This window comes from Tiliqua scincoides, chromosome 2 (assembly GCF_035046505.1).
Source record: "Tiliqua scincoides isolate rTilSci1 chromosome 2, rTilSci1.hap2, whole genome shotgun sequence".
NCBI classification, from domain to species: domain Eukaryota; kingdom Metazoa; phylum Chordata; class Lepidosauria; order Squamata; family Scincidae; genus Tiliqua; species Tiliqua scincoides.
Genome location: NC_089822.1, coordinates 187,518,372 through 187,530,852, shown reverse-complemented (window position 1 = coordinate 187,530,852; position 12,481 = coordinate 187,518,372). Strand labels below are relative to the sequence as shown.

General features: G+C 41.5%; 1 protein-coding gene across 2 annotated transcripts in view; it reads right to left on the bottom strand.

Moving 5' to 3' along the window:
• SEC24A (SEC24 homolog A, COPII coat complex component) overlaps nt 1-12,481 on the bottom strand; it is a 44,795-nt gene that overhangs the window by 7,550 nt on the left and 24,764 nt on the right. For both annotated transcript variants that reach the window (XM_066615213.1, XM_066615214.1), the window contains exons 8-16: nt 11,234-11,360; nt 10,826-10,935; nt 8,890-9,002; nt 7,615-7,733; nt 6,221-6,276; nt 5,018-5,224; nt 4,430-4,550; nt 2,651-2,809; nt 1,563-1,736 (exon numbers count right to left, since the gene is read on the bottom strand). In XM_066615213.1, the coding sequence (XP_066471310.1) occupies nt 1,563-1,736; nt 2,651-2,809; nt 4,430-4,550; nt 5,018-5,224; nt 6,221-6,276; nt 7,615-7,733; nt 8,890-9,002; nt 10,826-10,935; nt 11,234-11,360 (1,186 nt within the window). The remainder of the gene's footprint in view (nt 1-1,562; nt 1,737-2,650; nt 2,810-4,429; nt 4,551-5,017; nt 5,225-6,220; nt 6,277-7,614; nt 7,734-8,889; nt 9,003-10,825; nt 10,936-11,233; nt 11,361-12,481) is intronic.

Here is a 12,481-nt window from a genome sequence, read left to right as displayed (position 1 = left end):
GTTCAGGCTATGCCTTGGAAACTGTCAAATACAAAACCAAAGCCACAATCTCATTTTCTTCTTCAGAGTAAATACAGGTGGAGCCTATTTAACCATGTTAGTTCTGTTCCGTGACTCGGTTCGATTAACAAAAAACACGTTGTGCTTAGAGTTACGCAAATTCGCTACAGCCTGACACTTCCAGATGGAAGGAAACTAAGGCAGCTGTTCTCAATCCCCTCCCCTCTGTACTCAGCCCTCCTGTTGCCAGCTGTCCTGCTTCTTACGCAGTTGAAATGGTGAGCTTGCTTGGGAAGCCTTGTCCTCTGTGTCCCAGGCGGCCTCCCAACAGCGCTGCAGCTTCTCCTCCTCTTCGCTGCTGCCACTCCTGCAGCCCTCCCTAGCCACCATCATGGAAGCTCCTCTGCCCCGGAGCATTCTAGTCCGGCTCTCTGCTCACCCTCACCTGTCTCTCCAAGGCTTGCTTGGGAATGCTTGCTGGAGCAGGAGAGCCTGCCTCATGGGGGGGGGGGGAATTCAGCAAACACTCCCTGAGTTTTTTAAAGCAATCCCCTCTGTTACTACCACACCTGCCGCTGTGTGTGTGTGTGTGTGTGTGTGTGTGTGTGTGTGTGTGTGTGTGTGTGTGTGTGTGAGAGAGAGAGAGAGAGAGAGAGCGCTCCACCTTGCTGCACGTGTTCTGGTTACACAGGGTTTTCTGCCCCCCTCTTCAGCCTCTTTGCTGGCTCAGGGGCTCCAGGAATGTTACTGTTCCTTCGAAAGGGGAACCTCTTCCATGGCTCCAGGGTTATTCCCTGCCTGGGTGAGGCGGAGCCTTTTTGCAGTGTTTTGGGCTGCCTGGAAACAGAGCAAGAGGCCAGCGCAGGGCAAAGGTGTGTGTGACTTTTGGTACCCCACCCCACCCCATTGAGATAAATCCAAGATAAAAAATTTGTGGATAAATAGGCTGCCCCTGTATTTACATTGCAAGTTAAATACAACTGTCTGTTTACTATCCAAGTCTGAATGAGTCACTTTAGAAGCTAATTTATACAACTTAAATGTCAATATTGTCTTCAAAGCAGTTATCTTTAACAGTGAGGATACTGGATTTCAGTTCATGAAGTACAGCACTAATTAAACTATCACCAATGAACTACGGATGCCATGACCGTCATTTTTTAAAAAAATTCCTCCTCTTCCATTAATCCTTTGGCCCAACCACCTGGTCCCCATACTACACTGAAACCAAGCCTAAGTAAGTGTGTATGAAATCATCACATTCTTCTAGTCTTTCCCAATCTCTACTTCCTTCCACAACATCTGCCTTCTTTTGTGTCAATTAGACTGTGAGCCTTGGGTACAAAAACCTTCTCATTCTGTGTAAAAATTCATGTATACAGATACATTATGATAATTATGATCATTTATATACAATAGCACTGTAGAGCTATTTACTCTACATTTAGAGTTATTTATTTAGAGCTTTATTTATTTAGAGCTTTACTATCAGAACACTGATCACACAAGCATACCATTTTGAAGGGTATACTATTAGCAGCTTTATATCCAAACATTCTTACCTTTACTAGATGTATACAGGAGGGCTGACTGAAAACAGACCACCTGCATGTCTGTCAGACTCTCCTCCACTGACATTTGCACAGCATATCCTGCATCAGGGTTCACATTGGGCAAAGACAACAAATCTGTAGACCGTACAAAGAAGTTGCCATGGAAGGTATGAATGGAAAGACCTACAAAGAGGAGAAATACTGTTTCAGGATTACTTTATCACAACAAGCCACCTTGGGTCCCTGTGGGGAGAAAGGCGAGATATAAATAATAATAATAATAACAATAATAACAACAACTGATTATATAATTGCAAAATTTTGGACTGTATTCACATCTTAATGTTGACCAAGCATTTTGATATGCAATAAATTCTTGCAGCAACACAATTTGGTTTTTATCGCAGAAAATTACAATGTTTTGAACACATGCTGCTGTAGATTAACTTATTCAAACCTTTCAACCTCAGACATGCTTCATGCACAGCAACTATACACTCACTTATGGTGCTATTCTTTATTCACAGAACTCATACTATAATGGCTGAGATGCAAATGGTCGCACGTTTTTCATTGTACACACTGGGACACTATTTCCCTTGCATTTCTGAAAAGCCTATGGAGTTGTAATCAACACACAATGCACATGGCTATAGTCAGAAGGGAAAAATGTGCACTGTACACAATCAAAGGGCTCTTTGGATCCAGCCAACACCTCTCAAAGTGTCTAAGTAAATAAGAACTTGTGCTACTTAAGGAACAACTATCCAACATCCCCATACATTCATCTAGCCACCTTCTGCATTTCCAAATTCATAATCTATCCTAGGGTCTGAATATTTCCATCTGCATTTGCCAAATAACTCATTTGGGTCCAAATTCTAACCAACTTTCCAGTACTGGCACATGCCAATGGGATGTGTGCTGCATCTTGCAGTTGAGTGACACTCATGGAGGTCTCCTCAAAGTAATGTTTGTTCCCTTACCACAGAGCTTCATTGCCCTTATGTCAGTGTTGGAAAGTGGGTTAGGATTGCATCCTTAGCACTTAACAAAGCACTACTTTCTTGTTTAAAGCAAATTAAATTCTTTCAGACCTTTGGTACATCTTATCCGCATGACAGCTTCAAAACCAATCTTTCTAGTCAAGTATCGTTTCAGCTCTTTCTGTAATTTCTCCACCAGGAGAGGATTGTGTTGATGGTGGTAAGACTGGTAATAGTAGACGCTACCAGCTGAATATCTTGATATACACCCTAGAAAAGAAAAAACACAATGAAAAACTAACAGGTCAGTGTTGTATAGGGTTAGAGCAGTGATTTTCAACCTTTTCCATCTCATGGCACACTGATAAGGTGCTAAAATTATCAAGGCACACCATCAGTATTTTATAATTGACAAGGCACAACATGCTGTGCTGCGGAACTCATATCCCCTAATGGCCCTATTAATAAATGACCTTCCCCCAAACTCCCATGGCAAACCTGCTGACTGCTCACAGCACACCAGTGTGCCATGGCACAGTAGTTGAAAATCACTGTGTTAGAGTGTTGTACCAGGACCAGAAAGATCAACTTCATATCGTGAATGTCATCATGAACTCCTAGGAAGAAGTGTGTGATACAAGAGTCATAAGTTTATTTTACTCTCTGGCATTAGATTAGTTTACTGCAGTGGTTATCAAACCATGGGTCGGGACCCACCAGAGGATCATAACCCGATTTTTGGTGGGTTGTAGAACTGACAAGCTAATAGCCAAGAAAATTGTATTGAGCAGTACGATAACCAAAATGAAGCAGCATGTGCACATTTATTTCCAAGTTGGCAAACACGCCTCGGTTCACTTCAAAAGGCAGGCTAAGGGTATTGCATCACCACCAGAATGGTCTCAATTTGATGAACGTAGGCCCTAGAAAATTCTCAAGAAGGAAGCCCCCCCAAGCTGAAAAGGAACATGTATTGAGCCCTGTGGTAAGTAAAACTGAGCCACACATGCACACTTACTAATGAGCAGGTAACCATGACACGGCCCTTACTGAAGCCCAGATGAATGCAAGGCTGCCAGAATGGTCCGGATCCAATGAGTGAACACTCAAACTTCTGGACTCAAACACTCCAGAAGGCAGTCCAAAAAGGATAAAAACAGACTTGAGCAGCAGGTAAAGTGAAACTCTTTAAGTCTCAAAAAATGAGGTGGGTCCTGATAGAGTGTCATTTAAAAAAATGTGTCTTGGTGCTCAAAAGTTTTGGAACTATTGGTTTAGTGCATAAATATGAATTGTTAACAGTTTCCAACAGGAACAAAAAGTATCATGCATCAAACACAGATAAAATTCTGCAAGTGAGTCTTCTTAAATGTATTTTTTCAGTCAAGCAATGGACTATCTTTTAAATGGATCAAACCTTATCCTAAAGAGAGGCATAATAAAATGACCAGTGTACTGAATTGGCAATACTAAGTAGGTGCAATGGTCATACTAAGTAAGAAGTTCATAACTATATCAACTCAGTATATTAATATTTCATATTAGGCAACTTGTGCCATGAGAAGATACATATATTTGTTTAAGTTAAATAAAACCCAAATATAAACAGAGAGGACAGTCACAGGGTAAACACAGCATGCAGATTTGATAGTATCAACAACCTACAGAGAGATTACCCAATAGCAGTAACAGAAATAATGGGCTAAACTAAGGGATTAAGCTGCTTAAAAAAAAAAATAAAGTTGCAATATTGTAAAATTTTAATCCCCATTACACTGTGACAGGGAGATACTGCTAAGTTCCAAGTGAGAAAAAGCTCATCGCTATGAGAACACTTATCTATCTTTTTTGAGAGGTAACAAAACACACAAAAATGCAACAACATCATACCTAATGAAGCCAAGTCAGCATACTGCCCACTTAAAAGGAACAAGTCAACTGCAACTTGCTGTCCTGAGCAATCCAAAGCCAACTTTTTGTAGAAGTCAGTAGATGGTGTAAGATGTATATCCTATTGAAAAAAGAAAATGAGAAAAATCAAGACATGCCCCCAAAGCCAGCATTTCAGGAATACTGGTTAGCATAGCTTTACTTACTCTAAGTCAGTGGTTTTCAACCTTTTTCATCTCACAGCACACTAAAATGGTCAAGGCACACCACCAGGTTTTTGACAATTGACAAGGCACACCATGCTGCCAGTGGGGACTCACATCTCCCATTGGCCCTATTAATAAATGACCTTCCCCCAAATTCCTGTGGCACACCAGTGGACCACTCACGGCACACCAGTGTGCCACGGCACAGTGGTTGAAAATGGCTGCTCTAAGTAGTCACACTGTTTGTAAAATAGATTTGACTAGGCTTCTCTCAACATGTTCAAAATGGTTTTTAAAAAGAAAAAATTATAAATTGTAAAGCACATTAAGTTAAAGCTTCTTTACATCAGGAGGTATTCAGCAGGGAATCTGTTTTTCTAACCTTTGCAGATGCTTTTTGGTTAGGCTCTTCACGAGGTTTAAGTGCACCAGCTCCTAGAGATGGAAGCTGTGTCTGGAAGACAGAAATCCGACCACCAGTAGGAGACATCAGCTTAAAGGCAGCCTGTAGTGCAGGTCCCAGAGCACTCTGCGTTTCCAGGGATTTAGTAAACATCTCAGGCAAGGTTTTCAGTAAATCCTGAATGAGCTGAAGAAAAAGAAAGGGTTTTTCAAAGTATCTAAACATGCAGAAGACTCTCTCATCCTGGCTAGAAGAATTCCACAACAGCGTTACTAGACCTATCAAAAGTGTGCATGAAAGATTGCTTTAATAAAATAGGGAAGCTTGTCATTTTACAGAAGTTTGTCTCTGAAGACAGATTTTTATAGAGCTTTTCCAAGATATAGTCATCACAGACCTTGCAACTGAAATTGCCATTTTTGCCTTTTCCACAAATCTCCAATTACCTTTCCCAATACTCCTATTGTTCCCAATTATAAATTTTAACACAGGTTTAGAGCCCAATACTGTCCAACTTTCCAGTGCCAATGCCACCACAATGCAGCCCCAAGTTCAGGGAACAAATGTTCCCTTATCTTGATGAGGTCTCTGTGACCGTCTCTTCACTGCAGAATTCAGCACTTGCCTATTGGCAAGGCTGCATCAGTGCAGAAAAGTTAGATAGGACTGGACCCGAAAAGACATTTCAGTACCTGATACTTAGGCAGGCACTTGCAACAGCAAGTTTTGGGTACGTATTCAGCATTTTAATCAAGGTTATTGGCCAAAATATTGTGTAAAGTTTTCAGAGTAGTATTTCAAATAGAAACACCTGCTTGTGGATGTCAGGCCCTCTTTTTAGTGGAACCATATTATAAAGTATGCATATTTTAAAGCAGTGGTCTTCAATCTTTTTCATGCATTGACCCCGCAAAACAGTTTAGTGGCTCGCCCTTTCTGGAATTGCCAACACATCACTTCCGATGTGTCGCTTCCAGTCTGCTGCCAAGGACACAACCAAACCAGTGCTGTGGCAGCGAGGCCACTCAACCATTGGCCTTGCACAAGTCCTTTCTGAGGTGCTATCTGGGCGGTGTGTCAGCTGTCTTGTCCAAGCACAGTGAGACACAACATTCAAAGCACCCGATTGTTGACAAGGAGTAGCATATGTTAAAATACCATAAAGCGACATAATATTCTTACCTCTTTGCTTTCATTTAAGTTCACTAGTAGGTTCTCTGGCATTGGTATAAACACATCTGCAAGAAAGGTAATGCACACACTATGAAAGCTAGCTGAGTCAGCTTGACTGTCACAGAAAAATAATTTTCTGAACTACAGTATTTACAGTACTGTACAGTACAGTACAACAGAATATATAATATGCCAGTATTCTATATATAAAGAAGTTCCTCTATTTTAGAACACATTAGGTTCCAGGAGTTAGTTCGTAAGTATAGGAGAGTATTGCTTAGTGACATTCTGCCCAATGACAGACCGCAATATACGACAGTCTGCCATTGGTTTACTGTACAATAGCTGACCTTTCCTTACTTTTGCATTGGTGGTTTCGGTGTTATCATCAGGAGGCCCCAGAGGGCTCGTATGAACTGAGCCGGGCCTCCACCAGCCTCAGAGTGGCTTCTAGGAGATGCTTCAAGTTTTCAAAAGCTATTTCTGATTTGCACCTGAAGACTGGAAAAATTCTCATACACTTCTGTGGGCCATTCTGATGCCCAAGGAGACTTGGTGCAACCTGAAACAGGCCTCTGGGGCCTCCTGATGACAACACCAACACAAAGGTAAGGATTTCATATAATGATGAAATCACTGAATGATGGAGAATGTATCCCCATTATTAAGCAATACACACCTGTACAGCAATGCCCTATCTTTGTCACTGTAGCTGTCAGTTTCATTCTAAACAATTTCACTGCAGAGCCCCCAGGAATACTGCTGAACAGCTTCCATATTCAGCAGCAGCATCTGGAAACTGGAAGTCAAGGCTGAAAGTGGTGTTCACTGTCATTTAAGTCAAATGTTCATAAGCTAGGGAGCTCCTGTATTCGTAAAGAGGTATGTGAATGGGAGGAGAGGAAGTTGCTGCTCCGAACAATTCCCTGAACACCAGGGACAAAAGGCAGAAAAGTACATATATATTAAGGTGGCAGACCCGAAAAGCCTCCATATGTGGGCCTCTTGGATTTTGGCCATAAACTATGGAAGGTTTGTGCATACAAAGTTAGAAATTCCTTGTGTTACAGGCAATTGCCCAATATACATTAGTTTGTTAAATTCATTCAAGAAAAAATTCCCAGTCCAAGATGTGATCTGGAGCAGACCATCTTCAGCTGCACCTATTGTAAAATACACTCCAGGAAACTGTTGAGACACTGGTTTTCTACACATAAATTGTATCTGCATAGAATCTTGTGGGGCATAGCTTCTCAAGATAATTATATTTAATAGACATATTTCTTCTTCCTTTGAAGCAATGAAATTAGATCACTGAAAAATTGGTAAAATAAGCCTTATGCCTCCTAGCACACAGAGCCCTAGACTGGAACATTAATTTATTATTACAGATTTCTACTTACCTTCAATATCTGAAACTATTAACATCTGAGGCTGAGACAGACCTTCCTGAAGGCTATAGAAGTGGATTGTGCTATCAAATGTTATAAAGCCAACTTTCGTTCTAGTGTTTCCTGGGAGTCTGAAAATTAAATACAGACATTTAACAGTATCTTTAAATAAGGCTCTAAGTGCATATTCATGTCAAACTGATATTTTCCCTCTATGGGATGTAGAAGTGCTACAATTTTTCTGCACATAGCCATCAAAGTGACATTCAGATATGTTCATCATCTGAGTCTTTGAGGCAGCATAGTAAAACTCATGTTGCAATTTATTGTAACAAAAGACAACCACACTATATTCCATTTTATAAGAAAAATAATCTGAAATGGATAAGAACTAGGTTAGACATATCCAAGACACACCCAGAATACAAAATAGTTCCTGCAAACATTTCCACACTACATTTGATTTTCATACTATAGAGCAGTACAAATATTTGGAGCCAAATGTGCAGGTGCATGAGTAGAAAGGATTTCTGCTCACACAAGCCAGCACCTTCAATTTTCACGAATTCTCCCTAGTTAATGCAGCCCATTGCACACACACATCCCTCCTCAAAAAAAGGGAAAGCTACACATCATTCCTGAAGATCCACGGTCCTTCACAGAACATCATACTATGCTGTGTGGAGGACAACAGTGAGTAAGGGCAATCACTAAAATGCAGGGAGCCCAAACTGCACAAGTGGAAGTTTGTTTTGTGTATACACCGCTCTTTTAGATCCAAGCCAATATCCCTATTAGTGTCTCTTGAGTACACCAAACCTCAAGAACAGAGTTTAGGCAACTCGATCAAGCGCTAATTAAGCATTCACAGTTCGGAACACCTCCTTAGCTGAAGCAATAGAGCAAACAGCCCAGGAAGCAGCAGCTCAACTGAGGGAGGATTCCTTGGGGAAGAGATTTCCCGGAGGCCCTCAACTAGGAACACACTTTGAGCCACTAAAAAGGATATTTTAGAAGCAGTACAGTCCCAGTCCTTTGTGTAATAAGTGACAAAGGGGGAGATGTAGCACTCTACAACTTTGCTGCCTGAGGTGACCATCTCATGGATGGGTCAGCACTGCTCTCAAGGTTTTTTACAGTTAAGGTGTAAAAGATGGCAGCGTGAATGTGCATGAATACTGAGTCTTACCAAATTTTATAAGTTCAGTAGAAGAACTAATACACTGCCTAAATCTAAACACGCTAACATTACAAGAGGCACAGCTTGAAAAGTTCCACAGGACTTACAAGTCTAGATTGTCCAACAATGTCCTGCATACGGTGTTCAAGTATCCTGTTTCTACTGCATTATGGGACACATCAAATGCAAAGAGGTAAACTGGGGGCTGAGGTGGACGTAGCTGAAAAAAGAACGTTGGATATTTCAATTTCCAAGTCTAAGAACAGTGGATGTTTCAATTTCCAAGACTAGTCAGTGTTCCTAGTGTTGCATATTATAATGAACCTTTGCTATAAACAATCTAGTTTTCATCTAATGACTTGCATTTTTTACATTTTAAGAACTAAAATAAAGCTTTTAAAATTGCCAACTCAAATGGCAAAGAGTAGGGTTCCCACTCCTGGAAGAAGTGTATGACTGAACAAAGCTAAGTTAGAGAGATCAGAAATCACACATTCTTCCATATCCTTGAGCATGAAGATGACAGGAAGGAATATTTTTGCTTTAATAACCCAAGACTGTTGAACACAATTCTAGAATGCAACAAATTCAAGATAGCAGGAAGGTCAGATTAGACACACAGCAGTAGCTTGAAAAATAGGAACTTGGAAAACTCCTTTGGGAGAAAAAAGGCAGAAGACCCATCAAGGGTGTGCAACCCCTTCACGGTACAGATGGGGCTCTGTATCACGGATTGAGTATTTGGCTCAACTCCGGTCCCCGAGTTGAGTTACGTCAGTCTTGGTCCTACCTGACCCCTCTAGAGGCAACCTGAGCTGCACTCTGGTCCCCTCCAGAGAGCTTCCTTAAGCCTGCAGAGGAAGCAGATGTCTGCCTGCTACCTCTGCAGAATTCAGAATGGCCTTTTTGGCTTAAAAATGCTATTTCTGGTGTCCCGAGGGAAACCAGAAGTTACATTTTTATGTCATATAAGGCATTCTGAGGTCCAGGAAAGCCCATTCTGAAAAGGTCGTTCTGAAAACCGAAGAGGTAGTAGGTGGATGCGTGCCACTTCTGTGGGCTTCAGAAAGCCCGCCAGAGGGAACCTGAGCACAGTCCCCATCAGAGGATTTATGGGCTAAGAATCGCAGATCTGATTATCTGCAATTTTTGACAACTAATCCCCTGAGGATAATGAGGCCCCACCTGTATATGCACTTGAAGGGGCTTTCTGCACTGTTACCCAGAACTAAAACCCAGAGTCATCAGTCTCTACTAAGGTACTATTTAGAGTATTTATATAAACAAGGTATTTTATATAAAATGTAGAAAAGACTAGATTGTAAGCCTGAGGACATGGCCTAACAAGACATACAAGGGAAGGCAAAGTGATGAAACTGTTTTCTATTTGAATGGAATCAATTGCTTATTGGCATATGAAAGCAACAAAGTTTTACAATACAATCCCAAGCTTATCTACTCGGAAATAAGTTCTAAACAACTCAATGAGACTTATTTTCCAATACTACATATATCTGGGCCTTCTACTGACAGAACTCATGTTCTGCTGACAGAAGGTGAGGGCTGCTGGCGCAGTAGTTGTAGCAATGGTACATGGAACACGGCTGCTAGAGTAACTGGCTCTGGCAGGTATCACTGGAGCACCCAGCCACCACTGGGGCCAGTAAGGAGTGGGTTGTGGGGGTGGATAAGGACATGGAACAGGGCCAGCCTGGGGAATGTCAGGGCTGGCAGGGTATAGACATAGGCGGCAGCAGTGCTGCTGATATCCTATGCTCCCTCCCTGGCACTGACAAGATCCTTTGGCTCACTCAGACTTGTGCCAGCCAGATCCAGGTAGACCTGTTGAGAACCACAGCACAGCAGAGTACACAATAAAATGATTTTACAGCTCTCTGGTGCATCATGATCCCCAGCCATCCCATAACATACAGCAGAACCCATGCTGGCGTGCAGGCATGCTGCAGGCCAGCCACAGATGGGATTGAACTATTACTCCCATATTAGTGTGTACAGGATTGCAGTTGGAGGAGGGAATATTACCATATATTCAGAAGGAGCCATAAACTCAATTGTGGCATTTTGAACTTCAGGTCTTTTATGAGGTTCGCCATAAACCCTTGTCACAGGATTATACATGAACTCTTCAGGAACTGCAAGAGGAAAAAAACCATTGTACTTTACTATAAGGTACAAATACTCCAGGGAATACAGTATTTCAGGTAACATTATTCTGAGTCTAGTATTCCCAAAGGAAACCCCAAGTTGTCAAGCAACATTTGTCTCCATAGAATTTCACTGTATTTTCTAAAACTAAAACCTTGAAACAGCTGGTAACTGAAGCCACAATTATTTCCCATGGGAATCAAGTAGTCATTAATAGATAGTAGATATTTAATACCAATCCAGTTGTAGTTCTAGTATGTTCATGCTCTTTTTATAAACGCTCACCATCATTCACTCTGTAACATAAGTTGCATTTCCATCTCCTCTGGTCAAGAAAACTGACAAAAGGATTTATATATGTCCTACAGCTACGACATCTCACAATTGTGCTGGAGGTTACCACAGGCAATTGCTGAAAAAGAGGAAGTCATGTTGAGAATGCATCTTGGGAAATCTGGATGCCTACCCACAGAGTAGAACAAATGTGACGTAGTTATCTAAAAGCAACTGTTTCCTGTAATTGGGTAACTGTCCCTAGGGGCATGTGGACCAAACTGGGTGATGCACTCAGGGGCACAATACCACTACTGACCAAAATCGTTAAATCTTGGTATTTTTAAATAATATCATGTTATATCATTTGATGCACAATTTAATACAAAATGCAATGAAACAAACCATAATGAAGTATCTGTAGCCTATCAAACATTATGGACAAATCACCAGAAAAGGAAAGCTGCCTTATACAATAAAAATGGATTTTGTTAACTCAAAACTGACCAATGAGACTGATACTTCCTAGAGCCAATGAAGTGTTATGACACAGGAGGGAAGCAATAAAGTGTTAGTATGTATCAGCTCTCATTTCCATATATCAGAGCTAATATGGAGGAGGCCATAGCCCTGGATTGGGTCCACAGGGCCCTGCATGCTCCCCCTCCTTAGGCAAAGGGAGCAGAGCTGACCCTCCAGAGCAGCTGGATGTGGCCCGCGGAAACTATTTATCCAGCCCTCAGGCTCTCAATTATTGAGCAGTGTTACGGCTGAAAGGGCAGCCCACGCGAAAATTGGGCTCTCCCATATCTTGAAATGGATTTGCGTATTTTCTCTTCTGTCATTTGCAGCTAATGAGTTCCTAAGTGAGAAAAAGTGCTTATTTTTGGTTATGACCTGTTTAATGACATCACTTCCTGCCTAATAACATCACTTTTGGCTCTTAGCAGGCATCATGAATGTTATTCGGCCCTCGGTATGAAATGAGTTTGACACCCCTGTTCCAGAGGGTCTTCTGAGCCCAGAAGGCTGCACGTGTCCCCCTGTAGCCTCAGAATGACTGAAAATAGAGAAAAAAAACACTACTTCTGGTTTCTCCATGAAAAGCAGAAGCAACATTTTAAATGACTTATAAAGCAAAGAGAAAGCCTCAGAGGGGCATCCCTATGCCTTATAAAACATTTAAAACGTGTTCATGTACACTAGCTACTGTAAAGTCTACTTAGTGATTTGGTGTTTCAACATTCTGAGGTAAGCTCA